Source organism: Ooceraea biroi, chromosome 12, assembly GCF_003672135.1.
Source record: "Ooceraea biroi isolate clonal line C1 chromosome 12, Obir_v5.4, whole genome shotgun sequence".
Taxonomy (NCBI): Eukaryota; Metazoa; Arthropoda; class Insecta; order Hymenoptera; family Formicidae; genus Ooceraea; species Ooceraea biroi.
In genome coordinates, this window is record NC_039517.1 from 13,274,764 (window position 1) to 13,294,029 (window position 19,266).

The 19,266-nt window shown below is 45.6% G+C and overlaps 3 protein-coding genes across 3 annotated transcripts; 1 reads left to right on the forward strand and 2 right to left on the reverse strand.

The window, feature by feature from the left end:
• The first annotated feature begins 7,282 nt into the window (after positions 1-7,282).
• Positions 7,283-8,104, forward strand: LOC105274440 (retrovirus-related Pol polyprotein from transposon opus). Its single transcript, XM_026974026.1, has one exon. The coding sequence runs from the start codon at positions 7,283-7,285 to the stop codon at positions 8,102-8,104; it is 822 nt and encodes a 273-aa protein (XP_026829827.1).
• A 2,148-nt stretch (positions 8,105-10,252) lies between these two features.
• On the reverse strand, positions 10,253-11,521 carry LOC105285091. The gene has a single exon (XM_011349046.2). The coding sequence runs from the start codon at positions 11,519-11,521 to the stop codon at positions 10,253-10,255; it is 1,269 nt and encodes a 422-aa protein (XP_011347348.2).
• Positions 11,522-15,745: 4,224 nt separating this feature from the next.
• On the reverse strand, positions 15,746-18,337 carry LOC113563035. The gene has a single exon (XM_026974027.1). The coding sequence runs from the start codon at positions 18,335-18,337 to the stop codon at positions 15,746-15,748; it is 2,592 nt and encodes an 863-aa protein (XP_026829828.1).
• Between the last annotated feature and the right edge of the window lie 929 nt (positions 18,338-19,266).

Sequence of the window (19,266 nt, forward strand, 5' to 3'; positions counted from 1 at the left end):
GCCCCTGGGACCTTGAAAATCGAAAAAATCATAAAATCACAGAAAAAATCAATTTTATTTGTTTATCTTGCGAAATATTAATTATATGCAAAAAAGTATTATACAAAAGTTGTAGATCTATTAAAAATGCACATGTTATCATCTACCACTTTTTCTCATACGACTAACGATTTCCGAGAAAAAGTAATGAAGCCACGAATCAAGCTACTCCAGTTAGTATAGTATAATAAATTCAGTTTGTGTATTATAGATACATTTTCGTGTAAATACTAATTATTCGTGAATGGTCGAAGGACGAGCGGATTCGAGGAAAATTGTATTGTAATGATTTTAAAGTCAAGGCTGCGTTCACGCATTGGGCGCTAAAAGTCTATAGTTCACGTGACATGTAATCTGGACCATCCATCATGCAAGATGGATGGCAAAAGCTATTTATTGCTTGAAAATTTTTCTTTTTCGTGGTGATTTTGTATTATCATTACAAGAAGAAAATACGATCTGTAATATTTGTATTTTTCTTGTCAGTGTGTATGTCGAAGCATGGTTTTGCGCTTTCTGCTGCCAAAGCACCGTATCTGGATTACAGGATTCTTTTACAACGTTTTGAATATCAAGCTATCGATCGTGACATCTTTTGTGCTGCTTTACAAAAACTAAACAATCATTTATGGTATTTGAGCCCTGAACATGTCGCATTAGCTTTCTTTGATCCAAATTTATCATTTGAATCGAAAATGAAAATGGTCAATGCTTTGAATCGCGAAACAGAATCATCAAACGAAAATGAGAAACGAATACAAGTACAAATTGATAAAATCCCAGAAATTATTAACAACGGAATTGAACAATTCGTTTCCACCGAAACTAGAAGATTTTTCGAAAGATTTGACTTGAATGATGAATTTCTTAAAACAGAATCGTTGACGTAGCATAAAAATGAAAGTTTTGTAGGTCTCGAATTAGTAAATAGATTGAAAGTTGTAAATGATTCGGCTGAGAGAGGGATCAAGCTTATGGAAGATTATAATAAATTATTTACGAAAAACGAGCAACAGAAACAGTATATGCTTCAGATTGTAAGTGATTATCGCCGAAAGTTTCCAGGTTATAAAAAGAGACTTTATCTCAGCGTCAAGATTTGTAGTAAAAAGAAGTGATTTTCACATTTTTCTCGGAGATCGTTAGTCGTACTTTGTATAATACATTTTTGCATATAATTAATATTTCGCAAGATAAACAAATAAAATTAATTTTTTCTGTGATTTTATGATTTTTTCGATTTTCAAGGTCCCAGGGGCACCCTTTCCCTTTATCCGATTGAGCTGAAATTTTACACAGATTATTTTTTCATAAAATGGAACCAAACTGGGAGGTAGCGCAAAGAAAATTCAAACTTTGAAAATAAGAGCCACCCTACTGTGGTATCCATATTCCATATTCAGTTCTGAGTCTTCTTCTAAGACTTTTTATTAACTGTTTCTTATTGTTATCCCCTTTAAATGATTCTTTCAGCATTTTAAAATTGTTATATATCCGTTTTCTATCAATACCTTTCAATTCCCTATTTATTACTTGGTTTTTGCTTTTTTTACGATTCTCCTCTCTTTCCTCTATTACATATTCATTATCAATAACAGACATTAACTTTAGATACTCACATACAAAATTTGAGAGTGTTAAGTTACTTTCAACTCCCCTTCTGACTGCTGGTTCAACATTACTACTTTCATTCGCAGGGTAATATTTCTTAAAATTTTCCTGGGTACATTGTAATAAATTTGAGATTCCTTGCTCAAATGTTTGCTGACTAGAACAAGCAGGAGTTAGTTTCTTGAATTCTTCGCAAACTTTTCGGCTAAAGTAGTACTTAAAAAAGTAATCTAGTAACTTGTGTATTCCCTGTTTTAGTATAAAATTCCTTTGTAGAGAACTATCACCATGTGCGTGAAAATTATGAAAAAATTCATTTCTAAATTTTCTTATTTCCTCCAATCCCTTAGCACTCAATTTATTTCGTGATTCAGAATGCATCTTTCCCAAAATAGGCATAATGTTTACAGTAAGATTAAACATTATTTCTTCCCCTTTTGCTACGTTTGGTTTATTCCCAATTTGCTTTATACAGTTTTTAAACAGTTTCGATAATTTTCCCTGTATTTTATCGCTATTCAAGACTCTACCAAAACATTTTCTATTTTGCATGTCCTTTATCTCATTTATTGTTTTTAGAAAGTTTTTAGGCTCATGATGAAGCTGCACACTATAACTTTGCACTCTATCAGATTTGAGCTTTCCATCAACTTGATTCATGTAATATCTTAACCTTCGAAAAAAAGTTTTGCAGGAAATATTGGCTTTAACAAGCTTCTTCATTTCTTGGTCAAGATTATCTTTTTCTACTACTCTCTCATATTTACTATGTAGAAACAGGTCGTTCCGTATTGTCTTTGCCAAAGCTGAATTTTCAATTCCAATAATTTCGTGTTTGACCTTATCTAGATAATCTTTACTTAATTGAGGTGAGTCTTCTAATGCAATTGCTTCTAGAAAGAATAGAAACATGTTTACGTTTTTGTAAGAGAATTTTTGAATTTGTTTTAAATTGTTAAGAATCCTTGAGCATATTTTTATCTTATCTTCCATTTTGTTTTTCTCCTCTAGTTTTTTCGCAAGATTTTTCCTATCATCTGTAAGAGAAGAATCACAGTAATAAGTGTTCTGTTTAAATAGCTTTAGTACTTGTTGTACATTTACACTTTTGTCCTGTAATATTTTTATGATAGACTCTTCATCTTTAAAAGCAAACATTCCAGAGTTGTACTTATTTGTACGTTTCTTATCGATTGTATAGTCTTTAATATTATTATTTTGACCATTGTTAATCTGGCTCCATGCATTTTTAATAGTGTTTGGCAGCTTTTGCCCCAAAGAATCAACATAATGACCATGAAATTGTTGATTTTTACAATTTTTATATTGGTGATGTTGAATCACCAATGTTACCCAATGCAGGTTACCCAAATCAATCATAACTGCCAATAACTTTTCTTGATTTTCAGGTTTTCCCAATTCTGTTTGATATTGCCCTAACAGCTGATAATCTAGCTCGTTTACTGAAGTTACTTTAAATATTACTTTGCTGTTACTTCCATACCACTTAATTTTTGCAACATCCTCAACAGTCTTTCTTTCTAAAGACCTCTCATCATTTTTAATATTATTGATGGAATTATCTGTAAAATCATTAGGATCACAATCATCATAAGATTTTTTTAACTTTCTAAAGGTAACCTTCACTAGCCTTTCTTGATAATTATTGATAATACTTTGTTCTAAACCAAAATTGTAATGATTTCGTGCTCCACCGGTTCCTGATAAGTCTATATGGAACAACTGCATTCGAGTATTACCATTCTCATATTTGCTTTTAGTTGCACCAGAAACACTAATGCTAGCGCTAAGCATTTTACTCATTGCTTTTATTTCAGGTTCACCTCCCCAAGTACTAGAGTTTCTCATATCATATAAATACTTTTTCAAAATCTCTTGCAATAAAGCTTTCAAATTTGCTCCTGTTATCTGACATATAGTTGACTACTCTATTACGAAATGTTTCTCTTATTAAATCTCTAAGTCCATTACTGTCAGGAACACCATCTGAAAGAGGATTGTAATTCTGAATTGACGTTCTAACACTACTCAAGCTTTGAGATACAGTTTCTTCACTTCCAAACAAAGCTTCATATCTTTGTTGAAATAAAACATCATTGTCTTTAACAGGTATTAAATGAGCAAGAGTAACAGCCCAAAATAAGCAACTATTATCTGCTGAAACATCAACCTGCTGAAAAGCTTGTTGTTGATCATGTCCCCAATTATTATCAGATTTTCCTGCTCCACTTCCTAACGAATCTGATGATTGTTCTCTTGGACTGCTGACTTGACGAAAAGTTCCTGACTGCTGACCATCAGAATTTCCTACATGCATGACTACGTTCCCTATAAAGAATTACTAATATTCTTGATTTAGGATATTTTATTGCTTGAAAAGATGCAACAGAAAAAATTTTTATATGTCGATAAAAAGGCCTTCAACCCCCAACTATGGATTAACAAACGGTAGAAAAGGCAAGAAAATAGGATAAACTCCCATTAAATGCTTTAAAACCACAGCCATGAATAAAGATATAACAGAAATTTTCTGTTTCATTGATGATTTTTCTAATGCTATTGATAAAAATTTTGCAGATGAGCTACTGTCCAATGGCTACTAGAATACCAGAAATCAAATACTCTGAAATTGTAACAATAATTTTGCTTTACCACCAATCCAGATGTAAAAATTTCAAATCTTTTTACGTATGTTATCTCAAATTATTATACAAATCAGAGTTTTTAACTCTACCCTTGTATGATTGATTCATTGCCTTAAAACCACAGATTTTGTGGTACTTAGCGTTATTGTCACAATGGTTATTTGGACAGGCAAGAAATACAGGAATTTCATATATAGATGCAACTTCTATTGCAGTTTGCCATGCAAAAAGAATATCAAGAAATAAGGTTTTTGCCGGAATTGCAAAATTAAGCAAGAGTACATATGGCTGGTTTTTCGGCTTTAAATTACATTTGATAATTAATGAGAAAGGAGAAATTCAAGCATTTACGCTGACAAAAGGCAATATTGACGATAGAAAACCTGTGGCAAATTTGACTAAAAAACTTATCGGTCTTTTTTGTTTGGTGATAAGGGTGTAACGATGCATGTGGTTGCATCGTCTGTATGCCGCCCGCCCGACCATCGGCGGGCGAGGACAACGGGCCTCGAGCCCGAATAAATAGTCGAATCGCCGAACACGAGCGGAGAAAACCGAGCGAGGTCGTAGCGTCGCGCCAGCCGCTTTCCGTACCGGCCGCTCCGTGGACGCGGCGCTCGCGCGTTTCACAAGCCCTCTCCGCCGACCCGAAACGCGCGACAAACAACGCGTATCGCGAATAAATAGCGAGCCGAGAAGCGCTCAAGAGGAATCCTGTCTCGTCAACCGAACCGCTCGGATCGACGCTCCCGAGCCCTTACCCGCTACGAGTCACGGACGAAACCGGGGGTCAGGAGTTCCTGGTCTCCGCCGAGTGCATCTCGGCACCGTCACTCCGAAACGGACCCTTCTTCCCGTTTCCGTCTCCCCGGGGGTCACGGATACCAGGGGTGGAGAGTGTTTCGCCTCTGTCGAGTGCATCTCGACATCCGCCCGGTCGCCGACCTCCCCCCCCCCGGCCTCTACGACGGACCAACCCACGGGGTCGAGCGTACTCCGCCTCGGCCGAGTCTTCTCGGCACCCGGACGTCCAGAGCGCTCCGGGCACCCGGCTCCACTTCCCGCAGCAGGCCTACCGCGACCGCACCGAGCACCGGGCCCCGCGGGAAGCCCGGCCTCCGGCCGCACGTCACCGCCGCGCGCGCGCCGCGTCGCGAACCGCCACGACAAGCGGGCCTCGGGTCGACAAGCCCGCGCCTCGCGACTACTGTAAATAGCCTGTACATAGACGCCTTTGATTGATAAATATAAGCGAGTTAGTAAGGGACGACCCAGCTCTCATTTTTCGCCCTGCACCTACCCCGGACCCTCCGCCACGAACCACATCCGCAACGAGCTATACCGAGTGCCCCGCGTACGGAAGGTCGTTACATTGGCGCCCGAACAGGGACCGTCTCCGCTCCGCACCGTGGGTAGGAGCATCGAGGAATGCCGAAGAGCTGGATATATAGCAGCACAAAAGCCGAGTTGCAAGCCGAGCTGCAGCGTATCGGCCAAGACGCCGCGGGTACCATCGACGAGCTGCGCCGGCGAATGAGCGAGTACGTAACCACGCATCCCGAGCACATTCCGCGACCGAATCCGCCGACTAGACCGGAAATGAATCCGCCCGCCGGAACCGACGGCGTCCGGGACGTTACGACGGTCCCCGATATTACCACCGGCCCTCCGGGAGAAAGCATGGCCAAGACCATCAACCAGATCCGCAAATGGGGATGTCATTTCGACGGGAAGGACCCCGTGGCTTTCCTCGAGCGGGCCACCGAGTTAAAAATGAGTTATGGTTACGGCGACAGCCAGATGCTGGCCGGACTACCCGAACTTTTCCGGGGAGAGGCATTGCTGTGATGCCGAAACGGTCGCGACGAGTGGCAGGATTGGAACGATTTCGTGCAGGCTTTCCGCGATCACTTCTTCCCACCTCGGTACCGCGCTCAGCTACTCCGCGAGATCAAGGACCGGTATCAGAAGCCCGACGAGCCCTTCCGCAAGTTCGCAAACGAGCTATGCACGCTGATGCGCCGGGCAGGGACGCTGACGCCCGTCGAACAACTGGATCAGTTATATGAAAACATGAACCCACAATACCGGTACCACATCTCACGGGGTAGCATCCAAAAGATCAGCGAGTTCAGCGCGCGCGCCAGCGAACTCGACACGATCGACGCCGAATGTCGCGCCCGACGACCGGCCCCGAAACATCCGGTCATCGCCAGCACCGCTTACGACCGCACCGAATGCTGCTGGCGGTGCAAGCAGCGGGGACACACGCGACGCGACTGCCAGCGACCCATGCGTAAATTCTGCTCGCAGTGCGGGAAGGACGGGGTCTTGACGAGAGATTGCCACCCGCCGGGAAACGCGACCCGGGCCGGGGAAATAGCGGCCGAGCCCCGGCCCCCGAGCTAAAATATATCCCGAGACCACACCTGGCCGTCTTCGTGCGGCACCGGAAATTTCAAGCCCTCCTGGACACCGGGTCCGAGATCTCGTTCATAAACGCGACCACCGCGAACCAGCTCAAATCTCTCGGGTACCCGGCCCGGCCTATTGACGGTTGGGTGCATCTCGCGGACGGGACCGTCTCCGCCATCCACGAGCTCGTCCGGATCCCCGTCCGTCTCTGGGGGATAACGATGACGCATGACTTCCAGGTCATGCCGACACTAGACGAGCCGTTTCTGGTCGGGGTCGACCTCTGGGCGCGAACGCGACGACCGATTCCGCCCCCGCCTTTAACCCTGCCTACGCCGACCTGCACCGGGACGGTGGGCACCATCACGGGCCCCGAGGACAGCCGTCTCCAAGCGTTCTTGGCAGACGAGCTGCTCAAGTTCACAACCGTGCCAAGACCCACCGATCGCATCCAGCACGAGATCCGCGTCGCCACACCGATGCCGATCAAACAGCGCTACCGGCCGCGGAACCCCGCGATGCAAGCGGTCATTGACCGCGAGGTCGAGCAGATGCTCCGCGATGGAGTTATTGAACCCTCCAACAGTGCCTGGAGCTCGCCGGTCGTGCTCGTAAAAAAGAAGGACGGCTCGCACCGGTTTTGTGTAGACTACCGCCGCGTGAACGACGTCACCGAACGCGACGCCTACCCGCTACCACAAATCACCGCGACTCTCGACAAGCTGCGCGGCGCCAAGTATTTCTCGACTCTCGACCTGAAGAGCGGGTACTGGCAAGTACCCCTAACGGCCGGGAGTCGACCGGTCACCGCGTTCACCGTTCCAGGGAAGGGACTCATGCAGTTCCGGGTGATGCCCTTCGGGCTGCACTCCGCGCCGGCCACTTTCCAGCGGCTACTGGACCAAGTTCTAGGGCCCGAGCTCGAGCCCGAGGTCTTCGTATACCTCGACGACATCGTGATCTGCACGCGTACCTTCGACCGACACCTGACCGTTCTGCGCGAGGTATTCTGCCGCTTGCGGGAAGCCAAGCTGCGACTCAATAACGACAAATGCCGGTTTTGCACCAGTCGTATCAAATACCTCGGGCACATCGTGGATCACGACGGGATCCGTACCGACCCCGAGAAGGTGAGAGCCGTCGCGAAGTGGCCGACCCCTCGAACTGTGCGTCACGTCCGGCAATTTTTGGGCGTTGCCTCGTGGTATCGCCGATTCGTGGCGAACTTCGCGACCCTCGCCAGCCCGCTGACCGCTCTCACCCGGAAGAACGCGAGGTGGACGTGGGACGAAGCCGAGAAAAGGGCCTTTGATACCCTCAAGACCGCGCTTACCACGGCCCCCGTCCTGGCATGCCCGGATTTTCAACGGTAATTCGTGCTGCAGACGGACGCTAGTGCCACCGGGATGGGCGCCGTGCTCACACAATACTTCCCGGAAGGAGAGCGCGTGATCGCGTACGCCAGCCGCACGCTGAACCCCGTGGAACGGAATTACAGCGCAACCGAACTCGAGTGCTTGGCTGTCATGTGGGGGATCCGAAGGATGCGGGATTACTTGGAAGGTTACCACTTCCTGGTGATCACGGATCATCAGTCCCTCCGCTGGCTGCAGAAGCTCGAGTCGCCAACCGGCCGCCTCGGACGATGGGCTTTCGAGCTACGCCAACACGATTTTGAGATCAAGTACTGTAGAATGGCAAGAAGATTGTTTTAGTTTTGGAAACGCGACGTTGTAATTTTAGTTTTGTTTTAATAGCGCGGTGATCGCGTTCAGTTTGATATGCGGTTGACGATTTATGTTACTTTGTTTCCGCGGGCGACCACGCAGCGGCGTGAGCAGCGCGAAGGGAGTCGAGATCTGGCAACGAGCGAGTCAAGACGTGTTACGCGCAAGCCAGTTGTTACATTACGTTCTTCTATTTTATTGTACCGTATCTCAGTAAATTCTTGTGTGGATCATCAAGGATTCTTGTCATCTTTATCCCACTTTCGATAACATCCCACATATAAGTTGGGGGCTCGTCCGGGATTCGGACAAAATAGAGGAAAAAAGAAGGCGCGGTGGCAAGATGGCGTCGAACGAGGAGAAAGGCGAAAAGAACGATGGACAAGACGTTGCGGAAGCGGAGGCCATGACGGTAGCCCAGTTAAAAGACGAATTGAGACGACGTAAATTAAAGACGACCGGAAACAAAGCAGATCTGGTGGAACGTTTTCGTGCGGCCATGTTACTCGATGATCAAAAAGACGAAGATGCTGATGTTAGTGACGACGATGTGCACGGCCAGACCGATAAAGACGACAGCGAATCGGACACCAGTGACGAAGCGGAAGACGATGGACGACGAGGGGCACCCTCGGGCGCATCACGCAGACGAACAAGGTACACGTTAACCTTTAAGGACGTTGAGGATTCCATTGATACGTTTAGCGGCGACGACGGTAAAAATATCAAACAATGGATCAAGGATTTTGACGAAACAGCAACACTGTGCCAGTGGAATGACGTGCAGAAGACGATTTATGCGAAAAAACTTTTACGCGGGTCAGCGAAGATATTCGTGAAGTACTAGACACGAGGGAAGACATGGAAAGACGTGAAGATCGCATTGAAGCAAGAATTCGCCCAGAAAGCCGATAGTCATGATGTACACCTGCAGTTACAACGGAGAAGAAAGAAGATAGACAAGACATACCAGGAGTATTGTTATAAGATGGTGGAGATCGCTTCCAGAGCAAAGATGGAAATTAGTGCGGTAATACAGTATATAATAGACGGCATTCACGACGATGAGGTAAATAAGGTTATTTTGTATGGTGCGAAAAGTATAAAAAATAATACGTTCTTTGTTCTTATTCTTTCTTTCATTCTCTAAATTATGACGTCCGTTCTTGTGCTTTAAGTGTTTTATTCTTTTAAGTACATATTTATTTATAATGTTGACCGGATAACCGTTATTGGAAAGAATATCTTTGACAATCGTAATGTTTGAAACATGGAACCTGTCATCAGAGAGTAAAATGGCACGATCCACAAGGCTGTTAATGACACTAATTTTATATTTAAAAGGGTGGTTAGAAAAGTAGTTAATGTACCTACCAGAAAACGTGGGTTTCCGGTACCAATTTGTTATAATTGTACCATTGTCAACGATTATTTCAGTGTCAAGAAAGCTGATAGAACCATTATCACCCACTTCATATGTGAATTTTAACCTTGAGTGGTAATTATTGAACATGTTAAGTATTAGTGTTATACAATTAACATAAATTAAATTTAGTTTTGTTTGGTTAATGTACTATTACTAGAGATAGTATTATCTAGTGACTTTTATTTTTTTAGTGCGTTTGCCTTTCTATGTTAATTGGTTAGTTTTAGTTCTCCCCCCCCCGTTCCTTCGAGTTTCGAAGTTAATTCAGTTATGTTTTCGTTATACAAAGAATCCGACATTGTAAGCAGTCGATTAAATATAAAGTTTGTTTTTATAAAAGCTACGCCTTTATTTAGTACTGGTAGAACCTATATGCTAAGATTAAGTGCGTCATGAAGCCTGTCTTTTGAGATTATCATGAATATATCGTCCACATAACGATAGTATACGCGTATTTTGAAGTCAAGGTTGGTCAAACATTGTGATTCTAAATCGTCTAGAACCATATCCGCTACAATGGACGATAATGGCGAACCCATGGGAGTGCCAAAGATTTGTTCATAGATTTGTTTATTGAAGACAAAACTAGTTGAGCTCAATATAAGGTCGATTGCATATAAGAATTGTTGTAGGTTAAGTTTAGTAAAGCTACTGATCATTGGCCATCTTTTTTCTATACTATTTATAACTAATTCTTTAGGCACGTTTGTGAATAAAGAAGTAACGTCAAACGATACCAATAATTCATTAGGACTAATAGCAATATTTCTGATTGTATTAGCGAAGGACCAACTATCTTGAATAAATGAATTTGGTTTCGGTACGGCTTTCTTTAGGATCTTACTGAAATAGCTAGCTATGTTATACAATGGACTGTCGTTAGTGGAAACAATGATTCTCAATGAGTACCCTGGTTTATGGATTTTTGGTAATCCGTAGCAACGTGGCAGGTTTCCATTGGTGTTATGTAAATATTTATATGCGATTTCGTCTATAATTCCTTCGTCACGCCATACTTTGACCATATCGTTTATTTTATTCATAATCCTTTTAGTAGGATACTTATTGAGTCTATTATAGGTAGTTTTATCGTCGAGCAATAAAGACATCTTACTGTAATAATCAGGTTTGTTCAAAATCACTGTTGTCTGGCCTTTGTCCGCTTTGGTCACCATTAGGTCATCATTATCTCTAAGAAATTTTTTGCAGTAATTGAAAATATTACTAATATGTTTATCTACGTGGTTAATATGTCGTCTCCTATCTAAGAACTTTTGTAACGCGTTAGAGATAGCACATCTCGTCTCATTAAGAAGGTCGGTTGGTAACAAGTGATACTTAACTTCAAAATTCTTAACAATTTCCAAGGTAGAAGCCAAACGATCGTCTTTATGTGTATTGCTTATCGGCAAACCAAATTTGCCACCTAAACTCAACATGCTTAAAACCTCCTTAGGGATCTGTTTATTGCTAATGTTAACTAACCATCCGCTATGGTCGTTATTGAAGAGAATCTCAGGTATAGGAGACTGTCTAAATTTATTCAGATTGAATTTGTCAATTAATCTATTTTTTATGTCATTGTTATGTTTATTAAATCTGTTGTAATTGCTACGCATGAAGCTACTAATTTTCATGACACTAAGATTGATGTGTTTGATTGCGATCCACTTTTATTTTATTTTACTTTTTGATTTTTAATGACGTGCAAACATGTAAGTACAGTTGAAATTTGATTATTACCTTTTTTACATTTTGTATATTTTTTATATTTTCATATCAAAACACGATGTTCTTTTTCTAGTTATAATTCATTGACATCTTGCGTCCACAATTTGTCCGTGCCTCAAATGTTTTATTAAGACTTATTGTTTGAAGAAGACCAGAAACCTTAGTCGAAACATTACATTGAAATAAAGTGAATTTTGCCAATTAACGGTCGAAAAAACTACACTTCATTATATATTATCCTACAATTTTGGCGAAGAAGATAGTATAATAATTAACTTAAATTATAGTTTATAATACATTACGATCAGATTATGTTATATCTACAGCTTCTTATGTATTCCTTATAAAGGATAATATTTTTGTTTCTTAAATTGTGACAGGTTTCAAGAGAAAAAAGTGTGTATATCGTACCGGTGGCAATCCTATTCCAGAGTATTGCAAGACGACTCGTTATATGCTGCGATCTACTATGTTTTCCTAAACTTGACGTATTGTCGGAAAAGTATTGGTTATTAAAATGGAAGCCAAAGTATGGTTAAACTACTTTTAATTTGGGCTAATAATATCCTTCTTAACTTATCATTTTTCTTTCGCACTTATGTATACCTTTTCATTATTTTATTGCAGTAGTGTAACAAACGAGTATTTTTATATTGATATCTTGGTACATCCTGATATGGATCGTAAACTAAATGTCTCAGAGGTAATTATTTATAATATAGTTTATAATATAGCAGATCTTCAAATGGAAAAAGAATTCTTAAAAGTAACAAGATTCAAATACAATAATTGGTCACAAACATGCAAGTTGGTATAAATATGTTAAATTACACATTAAAGAGTGATTCGTTTCTAATTCCAAAACAATTTTTCGTTTTTCAGAATTTTAGTTTAATCTATGAATGTAATATTTGTTTTATTTGACATTAGAACTGGATGACTTTTATATCGAGACGAAGTCGTTTTAATATTAATATAATTTATGGTTATATCATTCCTGTTGTGTATGGGACAACATAAGGTTTACAGAACTCTTTACTGACACTATTATAAACTAATATATTTCGATAGCTGTTCGTACAACAGGTGTAACTCGTTCCGAGTCTCGTGAGAGAAGAGCTACGTTCCTTGTCGGGAATCCCTTCGATTCCACGAGCGAGCCCGTGAGACCTCTACACACTGGAAAGTACTCGCATATGCGCATCCGCAAATCGCTGTATCCAAACGCGCGCAATACGACTATACAGTCTTCCTTCCTACAAAATACACTACTAATATTAACATAATAAACGTAATCTCATAACAATTCCATATACTTGGATAAAGCAACTCGTTGGTTTCGGAAGCTTGAAGATCTGATAAAACAAGAGGAAGAATATCTGCCGACCTTAATACGGGAAGAAGAAGATGTAGTTACTTTCAGAAATAGATCACACGAGGTACCTGAATAAATTTATAAGCAAAGAAATGTGTGCGAGATCCAACTTTCGTGGTCGGATTCCGGCATTGACTGCTGATTTCGTTCGAAAGAGAACGTGCGACGTGAAAAGTGACCACTCGGTGATCACGGCAAGGACTGGGGCGTGTGACAGGAGTTCACTAATTCCGCGGAATGTTCGTTTAACAAGTTTATTGTAACACAGTCAAAAAATGAACAAAAAGTCAGTCACGGATTGTCTCGAGAGAACGCGAATCTGCGTGCATGTATCGTCCGTCGAAGATATCGAGCGTAGATCGGGAACGCGCGTATCTGCTACAGTGGAAAACGCGACGTTGTTCTACGGATGCACTCCGAACTCGATCTCGAGAAATTCGAACGATTTAACGTGCGGCCAAACTTGGGCGAAATAGATGAGTACTGTCTGCGACAACGATTCGTTAGCGAACGAGGCTGAATCTTATCTGGCTTTGTTCTCGATGAGCGATCGACAGCGACGTCTCTTGTTTGTCGCCTTCGGTGGAAAAAAATAGGCATACGTGGCCAAACAAGCGATCTCTTTCGTCTCTGTCCATCGCACGTGATGATTTAAGCCGTGCGAGCGAGATCGTCGGGGTTCGCGCCTGTACGAGGTCAATTTTCGATCGCGAACGACGCAAATATTGTTAGATCTGGATAGCGCGCGACAAACATCTGGTGCTCGATTTGCCACGCAAGACTCGACGAAATTTTAATCGAAGTCTAATTACAAAAATGGTTTGACCGTGGTCCGGATCCCTAACATACCGCCCGCCTCGGGACGACAGTGCCGAATGACGGATTAGTCCGAGCGACGCGCGGGGATTCCATCGAGTCGTGAGTGATTCAGCATGTATACATAAAGCTGGGATTTAAATGCCCGAGGTCTGCAGGCTCGGCGAAAGAAATGACGGCATGAGACGCTTGGTCAACAATGCCGCCCGCCGTGGCGAAAATGAATTGTCGCACGCTATATTATTCATCGCAGTAACTCGCGATCAAAAAATACAAATTAAAGAATAATGGATACGAAGAATACATCGAATTATTACATTGAATTAAGCGAACAACGTAAAGAAAAAAAACTAAAAGAACCGTTACGCTAATGGAATGAACTAGTTACATGACTTTATTGCCGAGTCGGTTCGATGTTGACTGGTAAGACGCATAGTTTGCGGATCGGTCTTCGGTACTCGGACGTTGTCGTGCGTATGGTCACAACGCGTACGAAGCCATCGTCTCCGGCGTGGCATTGGCTCACTCGACCGAGTTCCCACTTGCATGGGGGGAGCGGGTCGTTCCGTATGAGGACCAATTGTGCGACCTTAACGGAAGAGGTGGGTTCTCGCCACTTTGCCCGTTGTTGCAGCGTATTGAGGTAGTCGGTCTGCCACAACTTCCAAAATCGTTCGGACAATTGGCGAACGATTTGCCAGCGAGACAACCGGTTCTCGTTAAGGTCGAGCAACGACGGTTCCGGATGCGACGTCAACGCGGATCCGACGAGGAAATGTCCCGGCGTGAGACATTCGTAGTCGTCGAGTGTGTCGGTGAGAGCGGCCAACGGCCTTGAATTGAGGCAGGATTCGATGTTGCATAACACCGTAGTCAACTCTTCGAATGTGAGTGTGTGACTGCTGAGAACCCGACGGAGGTGGTGTTTTACGCTTTTCACCCCGGATTCCCAGAGTCCGCCGAAGTGCGGCGCGGACGTCGGTATGAAATGCTACTCGATGTGGTCCGCGGCGGTTTGATTCAGAAAATTTGGATCCCGTAAGGCCGTTTTATAGGCGATCGTCAATTCCTTGTCGGCGCCAGTGAATGTGGTGCCATTGTTAGAGTACATGGACGCCGGCAAACCACGTCGAGCACAAAATCGCGAGAATGCGCCGATGAACGCCGGCGTGGAATAATCGCTGACGAGGTCTAAGTGCACAGCCTTGGTGGCCAAGCAAATAAACACCGCGACGTAGGCCTTTCGCGAAGTAATCCCGCAACCGGCGGAAGCGCGTACCAACACGGGACCCGCATAGTCGACGCCGCAATGCAGAAAGCTCCGGGTCGTTGGCGTGACTCTATGTGCCGGTAGATCGCCCATTATCTGCATCGGAATCGCGGCTCGTTCACGAGTGCACACGATACATTTATGAATTCGAGCTTTGACCGCATTCCGAGCACGGAGTATCCAGAAGTCACGTCTGAGAACGTTAAGCGTCAATTGAGGCCCGGCGTGTAATGCGCGAATGTGCGCGTTGTGTATAATTAATTCGACCAGCGGATGAGCCGATAGTAGTACCGGGTGTCGAACGGAAAACGCGAGGGGAGCCTTCCTCAGGCGGCCGCCGACGCGCACAAGTCCGTCGCGATTGAGAAACGGAGTGAGTGCGAGGAATGGACTCCGTGACGATAGCGGTTGCTGATTGGCGAGCGCGTGGATTTCCGTAGGAAAGTTCTCGGTTTGGATCTTTTGAAGCCAGAAAACCTTAGCTAACCCGATCTCCGCGGATGACAGCGTTGGACCGAGAGCGCCGGTTGGATCACCAGGTCGAACCTGGCGACGACATAATCTCGTGAACCGAATTACGTACGCAGTCACGCGAAGTAGTTTTGGCCACGACGAGTACCGGGACGCGAGAGTCCAGGGTTCGGGGAGGGGCGCGCACAGGAGTGCGGTTCACTTCTCTTCGAGAGAGGCGTCGGCGGTAGGGATGGCCGGTCGTGAGGGCCAGTTGTCCGCTGACAGCTTAAGCCAGGATGGACCATGCCACCATAGTGGATGAGTCCCGATTTCGTTGGCGAGTACTCCACGGGACGCGCAGTCGGCGGGATTGCAGTCCGTGGGTACGTGATGCCATTCGCAGCTTGCTAATTGCTCTTGGACCTCAGCGACCCGGTTGGCGACGAAGGTTCGCCAGCGGGATGGATGCTGAGAGATCCAGGCTAGTACCACTGTGGAGTCAGTCCAACAGTGGCACGGAAGATCGTCTATTCCGAGATTACGTCGAGCGAAGGGAATAAGTTTAGCAAGTAACCCCGCGGCGGAGAGTTTTAGCCGCGGAATGGTCATCGGCTTGAGTGGAGCGACCTTCGACTTTCCGACGAGCAGAGTGACGCGTACTTCCCCGTCGTACTGGACGGTTTTGATATAGACCGCGGCCGCGTAAGCTAAAGTGGACGCGTCTGAAAATCCGTGAAGCTCGGCGTACCGAATATTAGCGGAGAGGCCTGTCCACCGGGTCACGGTCAATCCGTTAAGCGAGTCGATGATCGCATAGATTGCGTGCCACTTACTTAACAGCGGATCGGGGATGGACTCGTCCCAACCGAGTTTCGTCTTCCAGAGCTGCTGCATGAAGATTTTGGCAGTCGTGATGACGGGTGTTACCCAGCCGAGTGGGTCGAACAGTTTCGCAATCGACGAAAGAATAAGCCGTTTGGTTCGCGGTTCGATATCAGGCAGCGACACTCTGAACTCGAAAGCATCGGCTGACGGATTCCACCCGATTCCGAGAATTTTTACGCGGTCGTCGGAGGAGAGATCCTTACTGCAGGCGAGCCCGTGATTAGCCCTGTCGATATCGGCGAGGAGCTCGACCGAATTACTAGACCACTTACGGAGCGTGAATCCCCCGCTTTGCAAAAGCGCGATTATCTGGTCACGGACCAGCCGAATGCGAGTTAGATCGTCGGCTCCGAAGAGAACATCGTCAACGTAAATTTTATCCCGGAGGACCTGAACCGCCAACGGGAACCGGTGTCCTTCGTCGCGACTTAACTGACGTATGACTCCGAGTGCAAGGAAGGGGGAACAGGCCATTCCGTAGGTAACGGTGAGAAGCTGATAATCGAGCGGCCGGGATTGCGTGTCAAGCCAGACGATTCGCTGGTAATCAACATCGTCCTCGTGAATGCGGATTTGGTGGTACATCTTCACGATGTCGGCCGAATATACGTATTTGTGTTGACGCCATTGCATGATGACCGCGGGCAGGTCGGTCTGCAGTTTCGGACCTGGCAAGAGATGGTCATTCAATGACGTGCCGTTAGACGTAGCGCTCGACGCGTTAAACACTACGCGGAGACGAGTGGTTGTGTTGCTTTCCCGAACAACCGCGTGATGCGGGATGTACACAACCTGATCGGTGGGGTAACGCAGCCGAGGAGCAGGTCGCATATGTCCGAGCCTTTCATAGTCGTCCATGAACTCGGTGTACTCTTTTTTAAGATCATCGTTCCGTCTAAGCTTGGCAAATACGGAATGTAAACAACTCTCCGCGCGGGTCCGAGAATGGCCGATATTGATGGGTGGACCGCGTCGAAACGGCAACCGAACGATATACCGGCCCTCTGAATCGCGAGAGTGGGTCGACTGGAAATGTTGTTCGCATTGATCATCGAGAGTATCCGCGATAGGGCGCGACAGCACTTCTTCCGTTTCCCAGAATCGTCGAAGCTCTCGATCAAGCGATTCGGACGAAGAAACGTGATGAACGTGAAGGTGCCCGGCGGAGATCGTCGACTCAGCGGTGGAACCGGGATCCGATGGTTCTACGGGACCGGAAATGATCCATCCGAACACCGAGTTTTGTGCGATGGGCTGCCCGGTCTCTCCGCGACGAAATCCGTCTCTCAGGATGTCGCTGTATAAATCGGCACCGAGTAATACCTCGATCGGTTCCGAACTGGTCGGGTCTACGTCCGCGAGTGTCAGATTCTTCAGGTGCGCATACGACTCGAAATTGCACCGGTCAGTCGGAGCATACGACGTAAGCGTCTTCGGCAGAATGACCGCGGTGGTGTCGTACGTCGGATTAGACGCGTGACTAGGCGTGACTCGAATTTGCACCGCGTGTCGGAATGTGCCGGCGGAAATGCCACCGAGCGCGGAAACAGATATAGGCGATCTAACCCGTTTGGCCTTCAAGAGTTGAACAAGGCGCTCGCTGACAAAGGTCATCTCCGAACCCTGATCGATAAGAGCTCGAACGACAGCAAAGCGACCGGAGGAAATGCTCACTCGGTTTAGCGCCGTGGCTAATAACACGCGAGAACGCAATCGCTTGTCCGATGAGGAGATCAGCGAGGTCACTTCGGCCGCAGGTGTAGTCGAGATGGACGCAGTATCGGTGGTTGCAATGGTCGATGACCCCGAGCTAGGCTCAGCGCTCGTGTGAAGCATCGAATGATGTTTTTGTTGACACGACCGACACGTATGACGCTTCGGCAGTCGGCTAATGCATGATACGCGCTTAGGCAGTTTGAACATCGTTTATACCTTTTAACGACGTCGCGACGCTGTCCGGCATTTTTGCTAATAAATTCCGGACATTTCGACAGATAATGTCGAGCCTGGCACAGTGGGCACAGGTCTCGATCGCTCGCAGTCGAAGAGGCGGTAGATGCGCTAACTCGCGGCGTGGACTTGGATCCGGACTTGCGGAGCGAGTCGGGTGCGAATTCTTCGATGGCGCGAACTCGTGCGTGCAAGAATCGCGCAAGGTCGTCGTACGTAGGTAGGAAATCCGCGTCGCCCGCTTTCAGGGTCCAAGCCTTCCGCGTAACCGGGTCCAGTTTCTGTACGACGAGGTGGACGAGTCCGTCGTTCCACAGTTCGAAATCGCTGCGATTAAGCCGAGTTAGAGCCGATAGCGTGATATTAAGTTTATCGCGTAACGCGTGTAAATTGCTGGCTGATTCGCGTGTGACGGCTGGCAAGTTAAGCAGCGAAGACAGATGTGTCGCGACGAGACGACGTTTATTCTCGAACCTGCCTTTCAGCGTGTGCCACGCGATCGCAAAATTATCGGCAGTTACAGATAAATTAGCTATGCATTCGAGCGCGCGACCCTTTAAGCTCGAAGTTAGGTAGTGCATTCGGGCAAAATCGCTCAGATCTGGATTGTCGCGAATGAGAGCCGTAAAGCGATCGCGAAAGTGCTCCCATTCTTCTTACTTGCCATCGAAAGGCGGTAACCGAATAGTCGGGAGATGAGACAAAGAAAAAGGCGACGTGTCGGATCGCACGGTACTGTTCGCAATTGATTGAGTCTGACTCACGACCGGCTCCAGCTCTTCCAACCACACGGCGAGGTCGTCCATGGTGGCGTTGAACGCCGCTTCCGTCACATCTAGCAGGTTGTTGGAGAAATACTCGACAGTCGGACGGGACGCCGCAGAAACCAAGGTCGTCAACAA